At 52.1% G+C, this 17,773-nt stretch overlaps 1 protein-coding gene across 1 annotated transcript; it reads left to right on the forward strand.

The window, feature by feature from the left end:
- The first annotated feature begins 638 nt into the window (after positions 1-638).
- NCF1 (neutrophil cytosolic factor 1) lies at positions 639-17,548 on the forward strand. Its single transcript, XM_081558044.1, has 11 exons — positions 639-740; positions 6,605-6,685; positions 9,956-10,031; positions 10,166-10,331; positions 11,323-11,378; positions 12,459-12,581; positions 13,333-13,440; positions 14,270-14,387; positions 16,016-16,123; positions 16,662-16,804; positions 17,285-17,548. The coding sequence occupies exons 1-11, from the start codon at positions 669-671 to the stop codon at positions 17,410-17,412; spliced, it is 1,179 nt and encodes a 392-aa protein (XP_081414170.1). The 5' UTR covers positions 639-668; the 3' UTR covers positions 17,413-17,548.
- The last annotated feature ends 225 nt before the right edge of the window (positions 17,549-17,773 follow it).

The raw sequence follows: 17,773 nt of genomic DNA on the forward strand, positions 1-17,773 counted from the left end.
CACCAGCTCTGGGGCACTGGGGCCAGAGCCCTTGTCAAAGCAGGCCAGACCCTTCTCTCACAGGGCTCACATTTTGGTCAGGAAAGACATTGTAAAAATAAAATAAAACAGTGGTTGGTGCTCTGGGGGAAAAAAAAGGAAAGAGGAGTAGGGGCCCATGAAGTGCTGCTATTTTATGTGAGGTTATCAAGGAAGGCTTCTTGGAGGAGGTTCCCTTTCTCAAGGAGAAACCTGCAGATGATGAGGGTGGGAATTACAGGCCTGCAGGAGATGGGCCAGGTGGAACTGGGCGTGCAAAGGCCCTGAGGTGCCAGTAATGGGGGAGTTCTCAGAACAGAGAAGCCAACGTGGCTGGTGCAGAGGAGCCAGGAGAGAGCTGAGAGTCCGGCATCCCACCTGTGGGGCCCTAGAGGCCACGGGGAGGACAGAGGCCAGAGTGTCCCTGCACACCTGCGTGCATGTGGCTGCCCACGTCCCACCACAGGAGCCCCAGGAATCCCAGAAAATGAAAGAAGAAGCGGAGCCCTCTCTGCAGGCTCCCTGCCCTCTCTTGCCACCCCCACCTCCCCCGCCCGCCCTCCGCGACAAAGGCGACTTCCTCTTTCCAGCCAATTTAAGTCCCAGCCCCTGAGCACCCTGGAGGAGAGGGTGCCGCGCGCAGCAGAGCCATGGGGGACCACTTCATCCGCCACATTGCCCTCCTGGGCTTCGAGAAGCGCTTTGTCCCCAGCCAGCACTACGTGAGTACCGGCCGGGAGCGCCCTGCGCGGGGACAGGCCTGGGGGTTGGTGGGGGGCGCACGTGCTGGTCCCCGCATAGACCCCGGGCTCCCGGCCCGAGGAGAGAGGGTGCAAGGTCGTGGCCGAGGCTCCGGGTCCCCGGGCCTCAGGCCTCCCATCCAGGGCCGCAGTCCATGTGAGCCCTTCAGATGACGCGCGCCCCCCTCACACACACTCCCTCCTCTCCACGCCGGCACGTGTCTCCGCCGGCCCCTCTGGGAAGGGTTACCAGGAGGGCGCGCTGGTGGTGATCAGTTACATCAGAGTCGCGGCCCCTCCTGTAGGGTGACACCACCGCAGGGACTCGAAGAGTCCCCCCCTCTTGCCCCCGGGGAGCTGGAGAAGCTGTTGGCTGAGACCCGGCCACCCCATCCATCATAGGGTCTCCAAACCCAGAGGAAGACCCGAGAGGGATCCACCTTGTAAACCGGCCTGTGGGCTGCATTTAGAGTATATGCGGAGACCTTTCGTCTTTTTTTAACTTTTAATTTTGAAATAATTTCAAATTTACGGAAATGTTGCCCCCGCAAAATGCCAATTACTCCAGTATTCCTTCACCCACATTTTCTGTGTGTCTCTCCCTCTGTTCCTTTGTCCCTCCCTCCCTTTCTCTCTCTCTGAATGTGTATTTTCTGAATCGTTTGACAGTTATTTGGAGACATTGTGCTTCTTTACCCTTAAATATTACAAGTGTGTATTTCTTAAAACCAAGAATGCTCTCTTACATAACCAAAGATGTCATAATGAGGAAATTAACCTTGATAAAACACTGTCATCCATCCCACAGACTGTATGAGGATTTCAGCAATTGTCCTGCTTGTCCCTCGGCAGGGACGTTTTTTCAGGCCCAGGATCCAGTCCAGGTTATCCTATGTATCTGAGTTACCACATCTCTTTGGTGTTCTCCAACCTGGATCGGTCTTAATCAGTCTTTGTCCTTTTCAATTTTGACTTTTTGAAGAGATGGGACCAGTTATTTTGTAGAACGCCCCTCAATTTCGCTGTTTCTGATACTTCTTAGGGACTTTCCAATGGCTCAGTGGGTAAAGAATCCTCCTGCGACGCGAGAGACACAGGTTTGATACTTCCTTAGAGTCCCAATGGCTTCCCTGATAGCTCAGTTGGTAAAGAATCCACCTGCAATGCAGGAGACCCTGGTTCGATTCCTGGGTTGGGAAGATCTGCTGGAGAAGGGACAGGCTACCCACTCCAGTATTCTTGGGCCTCCTGTGTGGCTCAGCTGGTAAAGAATCCACCTGCAATGTGGGAGACCTGGGTTCGGTCCCTGGCTTGGGAAGAAACCCTGGAGAAGGGAAAGGCTACCTACTCCAGTATTCTGTCCTGGAGAATTCCATGCATGGACTGTATAGTCCCTGGGGTTGTGAAGAGTTGAACACGACTGAGCGTCTTTCACTTTTCACTTTAGATCCCAATAATTCAAGGACACCCCGGAAGTGACTCTCTGTTCTTCTCTTTGATCCCATCAGGTGGCAGGTGATTTTTATTTATTCCTATATTAGTGATGTTAACTTTGATCACTAAATCCTAAGTGTGTCCTCCAAGTTTCCCCGCTGTAGTTACTGTTTCCCCGTTTGTAATTCATAACTGGGCTTCCCTGGTGGCTCAGTGGTAAAGAATCCACTTGCCAATGCAGGAGAGGTGGCTTTCATCCCTGGGTCTGGAAGAGATCCCCTGGAGAAGGAAATGGCAACCCACCCCAGTATTCTTGCCTGGAGAATTCCATGGACAGAGGAGCCTGGGGGGCTGTAGTCATTGGGGTCTCAGAAGAGTTGAACAAGAGTTAGTGACTAAAACAAGCAACAAAATTAATAACGAACCCATGGGGGATGTTATGGAAAGCTATGTGAGTATCTTGTGCCTTACACAAACTGGATGACTCTTGCTTGAATCAAATGACTATCATGATTGCCAAATAATGATTTTTAAACTCTACTGGTCCTTCTGCATGCGTTAGTTAACATTTTTCTGTGTCTTCCCTTCTTCTTTATTTATGTCTGTGTGGATCCATGGATTCAGTGGGTCAGAGTCCATTACTATCATTGCTTATCTTGATGCTCAGAATGTTCCAGATTTGGTGACTGGGAGCACCTTCAGGTTGGCTTCTGTGCTTTTTTTTTTTTGGATATATCATGTCATTCTCTGAGCACATTTTTTTTGGAGAGGGCACCAGAATTCATTCTTATGGCACGAGGCGGTCCAGCTTAACCTGGACTCTTTGAGCCCCAGGCCTGGACTCAACTATTTCACTAAAGAACCCTGGTTCTTTAGTGGGAGTGATATTAGAACACAAAATCTGGAAGCTAGACGTGCTCATTGCCACCAAGGTGTCATGGCTCGTGACTGCCTTTTCAGTGGACAGACTGGGGGAAATCGCCATTTCATATCCTTCTTGCCTCTCACCGTTTTATATCTGTAGCTCCTTTCTCTCGCTGTGGGAACAGTGGGTCCCAAGGAGATTAGTGTATCACTCCTCTGCTCAATTCTGAAGTAAACATAAATTTGTTTCAGAGTAACTACACCCACACCACTGTCAACAATAAACCTACTAACGTATTAAGTCAAATTTAAGTTTTCTTTGCAGTTCTTTTTGTCCTTTTGGACTGAGAATAGTAACAGTGCTGTAACTAAAAGCTACTTGGAGTCTTTTCCATTAAAAAAATTTAGATTATTACCCATTTTATATGCTGTTAAGTTCATTTGGTTTTGTTTTCCACTTTAAAGTTTAAAAAATCCTTGTTGGTTTAATTTTATTTCTAAATATGTAAAATATTAGCAAGTTCACCCATTTAAAGTGCACTGTGGTTTTTGGTATATTATGAGTTGTTCAACTCTCACAACTATCTAATTTTTAGAGTATTTTAATCTTCCCCAGTGGTAGCTATTCTTTTTATTCCCCAATATTTTATTCTGAGAAACTTCAAATATAGAGAGAAATTGAAAAAATTTTACAGCAAAACAAAACCAAAAAATCTAACCAGTCATATGCTCACTATCTAGATTCTTCCATTAACGTTACCTGTTCAGTTCAGTTCAGTTCAGTCGTGCAGTCGTGTCCGACTCTTTGTGACCCCATGAACCACAGCACGCTAGGCCTCCCTGTCCATCACCAACTCCCGGAGTTTACACAAACTCATGTCCATCGAGTCGGTGATGCCATCCAGCCATCTCATCCTCTGTCATCCCCTTCTCCTCCCGCCCCCAATCCTTCCCAGCACTAGGTTCTTTTCCAATAAGTCAACTCTTCGCATGAGGTGGCCAAAGTATTGGAGTTTCAGCTTCAACATCAGTCCTTCCAATGAACACCCAGGACTGATCTCCTTTAGGATGGACTGGTTGGATCTCCTTGCAGTCCAAGGGACTCTCAAGAGTCTTCTCCAACACCACAGTTCAAAAGCATCAATTCTTCAGCGCTCAGCTTTCTTCACAGTCCAACTCTCACATCCATACATGACTACTGGAAAAACCACAGCCTTGACTAGATGGACCTTTGTTGGCAAAGTAATGTCTCTGCTTTTTAATATGCTATCTAGGTTGGTCATAACTTTCCTTCCAAGGAGTAAGCGTCTTTTAATTTCATGGCTGCAATCACCATCTGCAGTGATTTTGGAGCCCCCCAAAATAAAGTCTGACACTGTTTCCCCATCTATTTCCCATGAAGTGATGGGACCAGATGCCATGATCTTAGTTTTCTGAATGTTGAGCCTTAAGCCAACTTTTTCACTCGCCTCTTTCACTTTCATCAAGAGGCTTTTTAGTTCCTCTTTGCTTTCTGCCATAAGCGTGGTGTCATCTGCATATCTGAAGTTATTGATATTTCTCCCGGCAATCTTGATTCCAGCTTGTGCTTCGTCCAGCCCAGCATTTCTCATGATGTACTCTGCATATGTTAAATAAGCAGGGTGACAATATACAGCCTTGACGTACTCCTTTTCCTATTTGGAACCAGTTTATTTGGAACATTACCTGTAGCACTTGTTTTATGATGCAAACCATCCATCCACCCATCAATCTATCTTATTTTTGATGCACTTCAAGGCAAATCACAAATATCAGTACACTTTGCCCTGAATATTTCAGCATGCATATCACAGCTAGAGTTAAGCATTTGCTTATAGTTTTTTCTCTTTTGATGTAACATTTGTGTAGAATGAAACCCACAAATCTTAGAGATACATTTACTGAGTTTTGACCCTGGGAGTCCCTACAGAACCCAAACTCTCATCGAAATGTTGACTGTGACCTTCACTCACTCCATCTCATATCCCAGTCATTCCTTCCCAGCCCCTAGAAGCAACTATTTAAGGTGTCTTTTTTCCACCTTGAATTAGTTGTGGTCACTCTATAATGTCACAGACATGGAATGGTATGTAGCCTTTCATGCCTGACTTCTTTTTTTTTTTTAATATATTTATTTATTTTAGTTGGGGGCTAATTACTTTACAATATTGTAATAGTTTTTGCCATACATTGACATGAATCAGCCATGGGTTTACATGTGTTCCCCATCCTGAACCCCCCTCCCACCTCCCTCCCCATCCCATCCCTCTGGGTCATCCCATTGCCCCAGCCCTGAGCATTTGTCTTATGCATTGAACATGGAATGGTGTTCTGTTTTGCATATGATAATATACATGTTTCAATGCTATTGTCCCAGAATGTCCCACCCTCACCTTCTCCCTCAGAGTCCATAAGACTGTTCTATGCATCTGTGTCTCTTATTCTGTCTCGCATATAGGGTTATCGTTACCATCTTTCAAATTCCATATATATGCATTAGTATACTGTATTGGTGTTTTTCTTGCTTCATGCCTGACTTCTTGCATTCAACACAGTGCTTTTAAGATTCATCCATGTGGTTGCGAATATCAATTATGTGTTCTTTTGTGTGGCTGAGTGGTGTTCTCTTAACTGTTTTTGCAGGCTTATTTTTCCGTATTGAGTTTTGTTTGTCTGTTTGTTTTATATAATGGCTTTTTTTGGATATTGGAGAAGGAAATGGCAACTCACTCCAGTATTCTTGCCTGAAAAATCCCATGGACACAGGAGCCTGGCGGGCTACAATCCATGGGGTCGCAAGAATTGTACACGACTTAGAGAATAAACCACCAGAATTCTTATGCCATTTGATTAACTCATGTGAATTGCACAATTCAGTGGTTTTCAATACATTCACAGAGGTGCAGAATCATCACCACAATCTGTTTTTTTATCATCCCAAAGAAATCCTATTCCCAGTCAAGCCTCAGCCCCTCTACCCCTAACCCCACCCAGGCACTGGCAACCACAAATCTACTTTCTGTTTCAATAGATCTGTCTCTTCTGGACATCTCTTTCTTTTCTTTTCTTTTTTATTTTGTGGCTGCGCCCTCGGCTTGTGGGATCTCAGTTCCCTGACCTAGGACTGAACCCGGGCCCTCGACAGTAAAAGTGCAGAGTCCCAGCCGCTGGATCACCAGGGAACTCCCTGGACATTTCATATAAATCCAGCCACACAACATCTTACTGTGTCGTGTTGCGTTTTGTTATCTGAGCCCAGCCCTTTCTGTATCTTACCTCCTGTTCACTCTCACACCAGCCCTAGCAGTGAGGTCCTCCTCTTACCTCTAGTTTACAGAGAGGAATTTGAGTTAATTTGAGAGAATTAATTTGCCCTGGGGTCCATGAACTTGGTGCTCTTTCTATGGCCCAGGTTACCCCAAATAGCACTCTCCCTCCCACCCCCAGTCCTGTGGGTTTCCACCGTGGGTGGGGGGCTGCCCAGATACGAGCTTGAACAAGGTCCCCCACTCCTGCCGCCCCCCTAGGTCTACATGTTCCTGGTGAAATGGCAGGACCTGTCTGAGAAGGTGGTCTATCGGCGCTTCACCGAGATCTACGAATTCCACGTGAGTGCCCTGTGTGTGTGTGCACGCATGTGTGTGTGCACGTGTGTGTGTGCACGTGTGTGTGTGTGCGCACGTAAGGAGGAGTCACCATGTCCAGCCCTAGCTCTGCCTTCGGGTAGGGAAACTTAGAAACCCCCTCCCCTCCCAGCTCACAGTTAAGGGGGCATTTTTTTTTTAAATTGAGGTATAGTTGACTTACAATGTTGTGGACATTATTTTCTTTAATTTAAAGAAAACATTTAAAGTAACTTTTATTGTGAAAATATACGTAACATACACTTACCATTTTACCTATTTTAAGTGTACAAGCCAGTGGCATGAAGCACGTTCGCTATGTCACGCTACCATCACCACCATCCGTTTCTAGACATTTTCATCTTCCCAAACCGAAACTCTGCACCCACTCCACAGGAACTCAAGGGGGCTGTCTCAAGGGTCCTCCCGCTTGCTCTGTCCCCGCAGGGGGGTGTCTGGGCAGTGACACCACCGCAGGTGTCATCCCAGGAGCTTGCTCTTTCACTCACGGCCCCTGGCCTGACGAAGACCCTGGTGGACTGGAAGGAGGGTGGATAATCCTGATACCCAGGGAACTTGGTCTTCTTGCTTTGTGGGTGCCTGTTATCACCAGGGTTTACATAGGAGAATCCCCTAGGGTTCCCAGCACCAGAGGCTGTTTGGACAAAATTAGGGGGAGCTTATGGGAGGGGTCACGGTGTGTGGAGCTTGGCTGCTGGGTCCTGGTCTAAGACAGGTCAGATGAATGGAGGGGCCACAAAAGCACTTCTCTTATTTGAATTATTTAAAGTGAAATGCAGATAAATGTGAAGAAAAACTATATCCAGCCTTGTACATCAGCACCTGGAATCACAGCTGATGTCACTGGGCCATTTGCACAAGGCTTTTAGATGAAGGAGATGGGGCAGCTCAAGAGGGAGGGGAGATATATATATATATATATATATATATATATATGTATGTATTTAAATATGTAATTAAATATAATTCTGGGCTTCCCTGGTAGTTCATCTGGTAAAGAATCCGCATGCAATGCAGGAGACCCCGGTTCGATTCCTGGGTTGGGAAGATCCCTGGAGAAGGGATAGACTACCCACTCCACTATTCTTGGGCTTCCCTGGTGGCTTATCGATAAAGAATCTGGCTGCAATACAGGAGACTGGGGTTCGATCCCTGGGTTGGGAAGATCCTCTGGTGAAGGAAATGGCAACCGACTCCAGTATTCTTGCCTGGGAGAATCCCTTTGGACAGAAGAGCCTGGCGGGCTACAGTCCGTGGGGTTGCAAAGAGTTGGACACGACTGAGCGACTAAGCACAGCACAGTTTGTATATAATTATGACTGATTTTTCATGTTGTTGTGGAGCAGAAACCTACTCAACATTATAAAGCAATTATCCTCCAATTAAAATTTTTAAGAAAAGATAAAGGAGATAAAACATTACAAAAGTGGAAGCCTCCCTTCATCTCATAGCCCATACTAGCTCCTACCCTTAATGGCTACACACACCACACACACACACACACACACACACACACACACACGCGCGCGCGCGCGCGCGCACGCGCATGCGCGCTCGTGTGCAGCCCAGGAACAACATACAGTGGTGTGGAGCGTGCATTTTCTGAGGTGCAGGTAAATGCCATCAGAGTGCCTTTTGCCTGTTTCTCAATCTTATTACCATCACTGGGTTACAATCTTGAGACCAGTCCATGATGATACATTGTGCGGCTTCATCTCACCTATTTAAACGATTCTATTATAGGATTAGCAACTCCCCCTTGCTTTTTTTTTCTTACGTTTTGGCCATGCCACATAGCACACAGGATTTTAGTTCCCTGTCAGGGGATTCAACCCACATTCCTGGTAGTGGAAGCATGGAGTCTGAACCACTGGACTGCCACTGAAGTCCCAGGACAAGCCCCTTGTATTACCTGGTGGACTCATTCATTCATCCAACCACTATTTATTGAGCACTTACTAAGTGCCAGGCACATCCTTCTTGAAGTGAAGTGAAGCGAAGTCGCTCAGTCGTGTCCGACTCTTTGCGACCCCATGGACTGTAGCCCACCAGGCTCCTCCATCCATGGCATTTTCTAGGCAAGAGTACTGGAGTGGGTTGCCATTTTCTTCTCCAGGGGATCTTCCCAACCCAGGGATTGAACCCGGGTCTCTCGCATTGTGGGCAGACGCTTTACCGTCTGAGCCACCAGGGAATAAGTAGGCAATGCTGCTGAAAGTTATAAGAAACAGATGCAAATCCTTGCCTGCCCTTGTAAACCTTATGTTCCAGTGAAGAAGTCAGGATAACAGACAAACAAACAAACAAACAAAAAAGTAATTTCTATAGTGTGTTAGATGGTCCTTAGAAGGAGCAAACTAGAGCAGGGAGGGGAGGTGGGAAGGATGGGACGAGGAGGGGCAATTGACAGGAAGGAGGCCTCGTGAGGAGGAGATAGCTGAGCAAGGACTTAAAGAAGGAGAAAGAGGGAGAGAGGGAGAGAATGAGCTATTGATTTGCGTGAGGGGGAAGAATGGGGATAACACGTGCAAAGGCCCTGGGGCAGGAGTCGGCCTGGAGCTTCCAAGGGTGGCTGGGGCAGAGGGAACGGGGGCAAGGCAGGCAGAGGCAGGTCACGTGGCACCTCATAGAGCCACGCAGACTTTGTTCCCACTCCCAGTGAGTTGAGAGGCAGGGCGGGTTCTGAGGGAGGGAGGGAGGGAGCAGAGGCGAGACAGTATGCTGCTGCTGCTAAGTCACTACAGTCGTGTCCGACTCTGTGCGACGCCATAGACGGCAGCCCACCAGGCTCCCCCGTCCCTGGGATTCTCCAGGCAAGAGTACTGGAGTGGGGTGCCATTGCCTTCTGCGAGAGACAGTATAGAACCTGGGTTTTAAGAGGATGCCTCTGGATGGTGGATCAAGGACAGACCAGGAGAGAGGGGGCAGTGCCCTAAGAAGGTTGTAATAATCAAACCAGGCAGAAGCGGGCATAGTGAGAGGGATCAGATTCTGAACAGATTTGGGGAGCAGAGCCGAAAGGATTGGCTGGTGGGTTGGATGTGAGGCGGGAGAGAAAGAATTCAGGATGCCACCAGAAGCTTCTTTCTTGTTGTTCAGTCACTAAGTTGTGTCCAATTCTTTGGACGGCAGCTTCTAGCCCCAGCAATTGGAAAATATTTAGGTCATGTCCAATTCTGTGCCTTTACAGTGGTTTAATAAGACCGATTTCTCCATGTCTGCTTTTCTGTCTAGAAAATCTTAAAGGAGATGTTTCCTATTGAGGCAGGGGACATCAACCCAGAGAACAGGATCATCCCGCACCTGCCAGGTGAGAAGTGTGGGCTCCCCTGCCCCGGCTCCCCTCATCTGCCCTCTGATTGTCCCCTCCACTCCCACCGTCTCTGGACTTGACCTTGCAAGCATGCTCACTGGTCCTCTGGTGTCCTTCCCTGGTCCCACCAGCCCCGCGGTGGTTTGATGGGCAGCGGGCAGCCGAGAGCCGCCAGGGCACTCTTACCGAGTACTGCAGTGCGCTCATGAGCCTGCCCGTCAAGATCTCCCGCTGCCCGCACCTCCTCAACTTCTTCAAGGTGCGCCCCGACGACCTCAAGCTCCCCACAGACAGCCAGTGAGTGGTGGGAGAGGGAAGGGGTGGTTGGCTCAACCTGGAGAGGGCAGGGCTTTCCCGAAGGGCCTGAGGATCAGAGATGGCAAGTGACTTGCCCAAAGTCACACAGTGATTCCAGCTCAGAGGGACACCCCCAGCATCCCTGCCAGGTTTCTACCTGCACCCCTCTGAGCCTCAGGATGCTGGGAGTGACGTGGAGGAGGCACTCTGGGCTGGGGGTCCTAAGTCCTCGGTCCTTGTCCTGGCTCTGCCTGGCTGTGGGACCTGGAGCCTTCTGAAAACAGCTTCCCCAACTGTGACCCGGTGGTGAGGGCCAGATGCAGTAGTGTGTGCCCGGGAGAGTGCTTATAAACTGAGAAGTGAGGCGCCCCCGAGAGGATATGGGGCTCGGTGGCCTCTGTTCATCCCTGAGCATGTCTCAGGCCCCTCCTCTCCTTTGCCACCTCATTCTCTGCCTGCCCTCGCCCTAGGGGTCTCCTAGATGCAGGGCCCTGAATGGACGGCATCAGAGAAGCTGAGTGAGAACTCAGGGGAATGTGCTGCAGAAGGTCCCTCTCTCTGTCCCTCTCTGGTGCTGAGTGCCAGGGGATGCCTGGAGGACAGGGTTTGCCATAGACAGACAGCAGCACTTCAGCTAGTGCTTATGGACCCCTGAACACACCCCTGGTCCCAGGCAGGGCAGCTCCCTTCAGCCCCTGCGGGACAGGGCACCCACCCCCTGGCTTCTCTCTTGAGGCTCCAGCAGAAGGGAGCTGGCCTACAAGCCTTCTTCTTTGGGTCTGCAGGAAGCTGGGCAACCCCCTCAGGCTCTGAACAGCTCCTTCTTTCTTCAAAGCCCCTTCCTCCCAAAGAAGCCACTACTTTCTCTCTGCAGTGGCTCCCATTTCCCACGTTCCTTTCGGGAACTGTCTTGGGAAGTTCTTCTGTAGGTGTGTCCTGAGCATCCTAGGGGGAAGCCCAGTGGTCTAACAAAGACTGTTCTCTGCTGCAGGGTGAAAAAGCCAGAGACATACCTGATGCCCAAAGATGGCAAGAGCAACGCTGCAGGTAAGAGGCTGGGGCAGCCCAGCGTGGTCACCCTCAGGGACTGTTGACATAATCAGGGACCCTGAGCTCGGGGTATGCAGGGAAAAGAGCAGGAGATGAGAGCAGCTGTGAAGGGTCTTGGAGGCTGCACTAAAGAGTTGGGGTGGTGGGACTTCCCTGGTGTCCGGTGGCTAAGACTCTGCACTTCCAATGGAGGGAGTGTGGGTTCAAACCCTGGTTGGGGCACTAAGATCCCACGTGCTGTGGGGCATGGCTAAAAAGTTAAAAAAAAAAAAAAAAAGAGTTGCAGTTTTGGGAGCTCACCTCTGTGGCTGCAGAGCCAAGCACAGACCCTGGCTCCCGACAGCCCAGGGAATGTTCTGGCTGAATGAATGATCAGATTTGGGGGCAAAAGTGGCCTTTAGTGGCCCAAATACACTCAGATTCTAAGGTACTGGGGATTAGGGCTTCAATATATGAATTTGGTGGCAGGGGTGGATACAAGTCAGTGCATAAGAGCAGCGGCAACATCACCTGGGGGCTGGTTAGAAATACAGACCCTCACGTCCTACTCGAGACCTATGGAATCAGTGTTTGTGTTTCAGCGAGATCCCTGGGTGATTTGTTTGCACATTAAAGGGTTTTTTATTATTATTTTTACTTGTTTATTTGGCTGCACCAGTAGAGGCATGCGAACTCTTAGTTGCAGCATGTGGGATCTAGTGCCCTGATTAGGGATCAAACCCAGGGCTCCCTGCATTGGGAGCATCAAGTCTTAGCCACCGGACCACAAGGGAAGTCCCTGTGCACATTAATGTTGAGAAAGGCTGCTGGCAAACCTCATCAAATGAGAGAGAGCATGTGTAGCGTGCAGCCGGTGTCTGGCACACAGTAGGTGCTGAATAAGTGCAAGGCTGCGAAGCCTAGCTTGTCTCGGCTGCTTTCCAGTACACAGGGCGTGTCCACCCCCGGCCTGTCTGGAGCTGGGTGGGGACAGGACATCAGGTCCTGTCCTGGCGATCCACGCAGGGCCCGCCTCTCTCGGGAGTGCTGGGAGGAGGTGCTCACCGTGTCCACTCACCCTGCCCTCCCTCTGCCCAGACATCACGGGCCCCATCATCCTGCAGACGTATCGCGCCATCGCTGACTACGAGAAGGGCTCGAGCTCCCAGATGGCGCTGGCCACGGGCGACGTGGTGGACGTCGTGGAGAAGAACGAGAGCGGTCAGCCTCCTCACCCTGCCTGGACCTCCCTCCCCTGGTGCCCGGGCTCCCGGCCACAAGCCGCCACCAAGGCTCTGACCCCCGGAGAGCAGCCCTCGGCCTCCTCTTCCCCGCCTGGCCCACAGCGGGGCTCCGGCTCCTTCAGGGGCCCTGACTGTCCTCCCCACACTGGGCGTGGGGCGAGGCGGGATGGGGGGTGTCACCCTCTCTCTGAGAGTGCGCCCCCTGGCGGCTCTGGGGATCTGCACACATTCGGGGCGGTGACGGACGGAGCATCTCTGCCGGGATACAGCCCGGTGGGCAGGCGGACTTCTCATCACGCCTATGAAGCGGATTCTGAGCTGTAGTTCTGTGGTCCTCTGTGTACCGGTGTGTGTGATTTTGGCAAGGAGTGTGGTGAAGGTGACAGGCTTCCCAGGTGGCGCAGTAGTAAAGAATCTGCCTGCCAATGCAGGAGATGCAAGAGATGCAGGTTCGATCCCTGGGTCGGGGAAGACTCCCTGGAGTAGGAATTGGCAACCCGCTCCAGTATTCTTGCCTGGAAAATTCCATGGCCAGAGGAGCCTGGCGGGCTACAGTCTAGGGGGTCGCAAAGGGTTGGACACCACTGAGCACACACACACACAGTCTTAATGCGAGTGTTGAATGTCTGTGTGTCTGTGTCTGAGTGTCCTCACCCCTCCCCAACCCGTGATGACTGAGGGAGGCTCCCAGGCCCGCCCAGACTTACTGCCCCGTATCCCTGGCACAGGCTGGTGGTTCTGCCAAACAAAGACAAAGCGCGGCTGGGTCCCAGCGTCCTACTTGGAGCCTCTGGACAGTCCTGATGAAGCCGAGGACCCAGAACCCAACTATGCAGGTGCCCACTGCCCTCCCCAGCTGCAGAGGTGGGAGGAGGGGCAGGAGGGGCCCAGGGATATTGAGGAGCCAGAGCGACTGCTTTGGGGTCAGACATGACTGAGGGCAGAGACGGAGGCAGGGCTGACACCCCAGAGTCTAGGTTGGGGTAGGAGGTGGTGCCTTTGATCAGGACAGGGGGAACCAGGAGGTAGAATAGAGGAGAGAGGGTGAGGAGGTCAATCTGGAACACGTGGTGGCTGCCAGCCTGGGGCCGGGTCCTATGGAAGCGGCACTGTGAGCCAACCTGAGGGTTAAGAAGGAGGGCTGCCTGGAGGTGGGGGTATCGTGGCTGACTAGAATGGGAAAATGGGCAGCCTCTGGGTTGGATGGGGCCCATGTGGGGTTTGATTTAAAAAGTTTTGGTTGCCCATATCTTCAAATATTAATAAAGTTTACAATTTATGTGTATTTGTGGCTCCTCTTTAAAAACTTGGCAAGACGTATATACAGGGTTGGCAGCCCCACGTGTGAACAGTGGGCTGGAGCGATGGCTCAAGTGCCACTGGACAGGTACTCTCCCTCCCCACTTCCTGTCTGGCAGGTGGCTGGCCAAGTCTCTGGGGTCACGGGAGCTCCTGGCCTCCGGTGTGGATGACGGTGGGTGGGAGTGGGAGAGCTCCCCTGAATAGAGCAGGCAGAGGACAGAAGTCCAGGGTGCCCCCAGGAGGAGTGGGGAGAACTGGAGGAGATGGTGTTCCTAACTCCAGCTGGAGGAAGCCCCAGGCCCAGAGAGGAGGGGAAGGGTGGGGAGCTGGGTGGACCTTTTCACTATGCCCCTTCCCCTCCAGGTGAGCCCTACGTCACCATCAAAGCCTACACTGCTGTACTGGAGGACGAGATGTCCTTGGAGGAGGGTGAAACCATTGACGTCATTCATAAGCTCCTGGATGGCTGGTGGGTCATCAGGTAGGAGAGTCATGCACTCCCTCTCTCCCTCCCACTGCACCTGTCCTGAGAGTCAGCCTGGCCCAAGGCTGGACCCGTGCGGGCTCAGTGCCGACCTGGCTGTGTGACTCTGGGTAGGCCACTGCCTCTCTCTGGGCTGTTTCCATTTTGGAAGTACACTGCTTCCATCCCAGCCTGCTCTTATCGCGGGGTTCGGTGTCCTTGTCTGAGTGGGCACTTCTTTCCTTTGTGATTTGGGGTCACATCCCCTGACCAGTCCATCTATTCATTCTCCAGCAACACAATTAATTATGTTAATTATTCTCTTTTAAAAAAACACAATACCATTTTATAAAGATTTTCTTACTATTTACTTTTGGCTGCTCTGGGTCTGCGTTGCTGCTTGCAGGCTTTCTCTAGCTGTGGTGAGCCGGGGCTGCTCTTGGTTGCAGTGTACAGGCTTCTCCTTGCAGTGGCTCCTTGTTGCAGAGCACGGGTTCCAGGTGCTCAGGCTTTAGTAGTGCTTTAGTGGCGGATCAGGGATAGAACCTGTGTCCCCCGCATTGGCAGGTAGATTCTTAACCACTAGACCACCAGGAGAAGTCTCTAAATGAATTATTATATTTGACAGCTGCTGGAGCAGACCCTGTCATCCCTTTTCCTCTTAAATCCATCATTGTAATTTTCATCTATTCATTCCTTCAAATGAATGTAAGAGTACTAGTTTTTCCTGATTCTGGGGAAAGCAGAGCCTTGGGGTCTTACACATGATTGCCAAGCCTGGAGTCACAGCGCGCATCCGTGACCCCCATGAGCCTGTGGCCTCAACACCCCCCATTAGCGTGGCCCTCCACTGAAGACTTTGAGACAGGATTTCTCCAACTTTTTATTGGTGAAAGTTGTTTTACAAAGTTGTGTTAGTTTCTGCTGCACAGCAAAGTGAATTAGTTTTTAGACTCAAATTCAGTGAACTCCCATCATGCACTCCTGAGACAATATTTGTGATTCTCCCACCAGCCAAGAAGAATGAGTTTTATGGAGTGAAGTCTGTAACATGCAAAGGCTACTGTTTTTTTTTTTTTTTACTCCCAAATGTAGTAGTAAGAATGGGAAGGAAAATCTTCTCAACAAGTGGTGCTTTAACAACTGGATATCCCTGGGAGGGGGTGGTGGGAAATGAACCTTGACCCTGCCTCACACTATTTCTTTATTTGGGATGGATCATGGGTTTTACCAAGCACAAAACCCCAAACTAAGAAGCTTTTGGAAGAAAGCATAAGGGAACTTGTCGACTTGGAGGTGGGCAAAGATTTCTTAGGACACAGGAGACCATCACCTTATATAAGAGAAAAAACTGACAAAAACAAGATTGCAGAAGTTTCATAGCAAACACCTGTCCCCGGGAGAGCTGGATCTGCTAATCTGCTCCTCTTCTCAGCGTCACAACTAGGAAGGCCTGTGTCACACCCATGAGGAAATTGAGGCACACAGGTGCAGGGGCTGGTGTTGGCTGCTGTGTTTGCAACCTCCCAGCTGCCTTGATCCCGGATGACCCTAAAGGACCCTTGGCCCCATGTCTGAGGCTCCACAACCCCACCCCCCACCCCCGGCCATGACTGCTCAGACCTCAGGGGCTGCCTCTGTTACAGGAAAGAAGACGTCACAGGTTACTTTCCATCCATGTACCTGCAGAAGGCAGGGCAGGACGTAGCCCAGGCCCAAAGCCAGATCAAGAGCCGGGGGGCGCCGCCCCGCAGGTGAGCAAGGGTCCCAGGGGCAATGGGGGCAGGCTGGGCTGTGCTGAAGAGGGTGTACCGCGGCTTCCCTCTGTGGGTCCAGGCCCTAGGTTGGCAGTGCTAGGGCGGGGGATATGGGGCAGGGGCGCCAGCCCTCTCACTGAGCGAAGGATGGAGTGCCCTCCCACACTGTGCGGCTGGCACAAGGGCAGCAGGGGTGTGAGATGGAAGTGGGGGCACCGATGCCCACCGTCCTTGGGATGGCCCCTGAGGGCTGGGGCTGGCCGAAGGGCTTCCCGCGGAGGGGGTAGGCTGAAGGCCAGCGGGGAAAGAAGGGTGAGAAATGGGCCTGGGCTCTGAGTCAGGGCAGGGGGTCCGTGTCGGGGAGGGACAGTGGCCTTCATGCCTATCGGGGCTGGGCAGGACTCCCTCCACCGGCTGCTCTTCCTCGGCCTTGTCGTTGGACCCCAGGGCTGGCCATGAGAGTCCCCGCGGGTAGGGCTGCGGCAAGTGTGCGTACGCGCGGCGCTAACCAAAGCCCCCCTCCTGCTGGACCCAGGTCGTCCATCCGCAATGCGCATAGCATCCACCAGCGGTCACGGAAGCGCCTCAGCCAGGACACCTATCGGCGCAACAGCGTCCGTTTTATGCAGCAGCGCCGCCGTGCGCGACCTGGGCCACAGAGCCCCGGGAGCCCCCTGAGTGAGTGCCGGCCGGGGGCTGGGGGCGGGGCCGGGCGATGGAGGCGGGGCCTGGGGCGGGGCCGGGTGGTGGAGGCGGGGCCGTGTAATGGAGGCGGGGTCTGCGGCGGGGCCTGGCAGCGGAGGCGGAGCTGGGTGATGGAGGCGGGGTCTGGGGCGGGGCCGGACGGTAGAGGCGGAGCTGTGTAATGGAGGCGGGGTCTGCGGCGGGGCCGGGAGGTGGAGGCGGAGCTGGGTGGTGGAGGAGGGGTCTGGGGCGGGGCCGGGCAGTGGAGGCGGAGCTAGGTGGTGGAGGCGGAGTCTGGGGGCGGGGCTGGGATCTGGAGGTGGAGCTGTGTGATAGGGCGGGGTCTGGGGCGGGGCCGGGTAGCGGAGGCGGAGCCGGGGTTTGGGGCGGGGCCATGAGGGTGGGGCCCGAAAAGTGAAGCGAAGCGGAGCCGAGTAGGAGGGGCGGGCCTCACCTGGTGCTGTCCATCTGCAGAGGAGCAGCAGCAACCCAAGACCGAGCGCCCCAAGCCGCAGCCGGCCGTGCCCCCCAGGCCCAGCGCAGACCTCATCCTGCACCGCTGCAGTGAGAGCACCAAGCGGAAGCTGGCCTCCGCCGTCTGAGGCCGTCCCCACTTGATGCTCTCCCCACCCCCAGCCCTTAAACCTGTATATACGTGTATAGAGCCTGAGGTTAGCAGCCCCTGGCCCCGCCCCACCTAGCTGTTCGATACCCTTAATAAACGTTGCTTGGAGGGGACTGATGCTTTGAAAAGTTGCCGCGGGCAACACCCTTGATATTTCTAGACTTAGGACTGGAGGCTGTGAGCTCTGTTGGGGAAGTTGCGAGAACTGAGGTCCGGCCGCATACTTTTCTGGCCTTGGCCAAGACCAAGTTTGCACAAGGCCAAGTGCAAGAGGAAGCGCCAGCCTCCTCTGGCTGTTCGCCTGGACAGACTGCCTGCTTGAACTCTGGCCTCACTGC

The sequence above is a fragment of the Giraffa tippelskirchi genome, chromosome 13 (genome assembly GCF_054371585.1).
Source record: "Giraffa tippelskirchi isolate mGirTip1 chromosome 13, T2T-mGirTip1v1.2.pri, whole genome shotgun sequence".
NCBI classification, from domain to species: Eukaryota; Metazoa; Chordata; class Mammalia; order Artiodactyla; family Giraffidae; genus Giraffa; species Giraffa tippelskirchi.

Coding starts and splice junctions, on each gene's coding strand:
- NCF1 (XM_081558044.1), top strand. CDS start 669: ATGGGGGACCACTTCATCCGCCACATTGCCCTCCTGGGCTTCGAGAAG. Junction 11,379..12,458: donor TGGCAAGAGCAACGCTGCAG/GTAAGAGGCTGG, acceptor CCCTCTGCCCAG/ACATCACGGGCCCCATCATC. Junction 13,441..14,269: donor CCCAGAACCCAACTATGCAG/GTGCCCACTGCC, acceptor CTTCCCCTCCAG/GTGAGCCCTACGTCACCATC.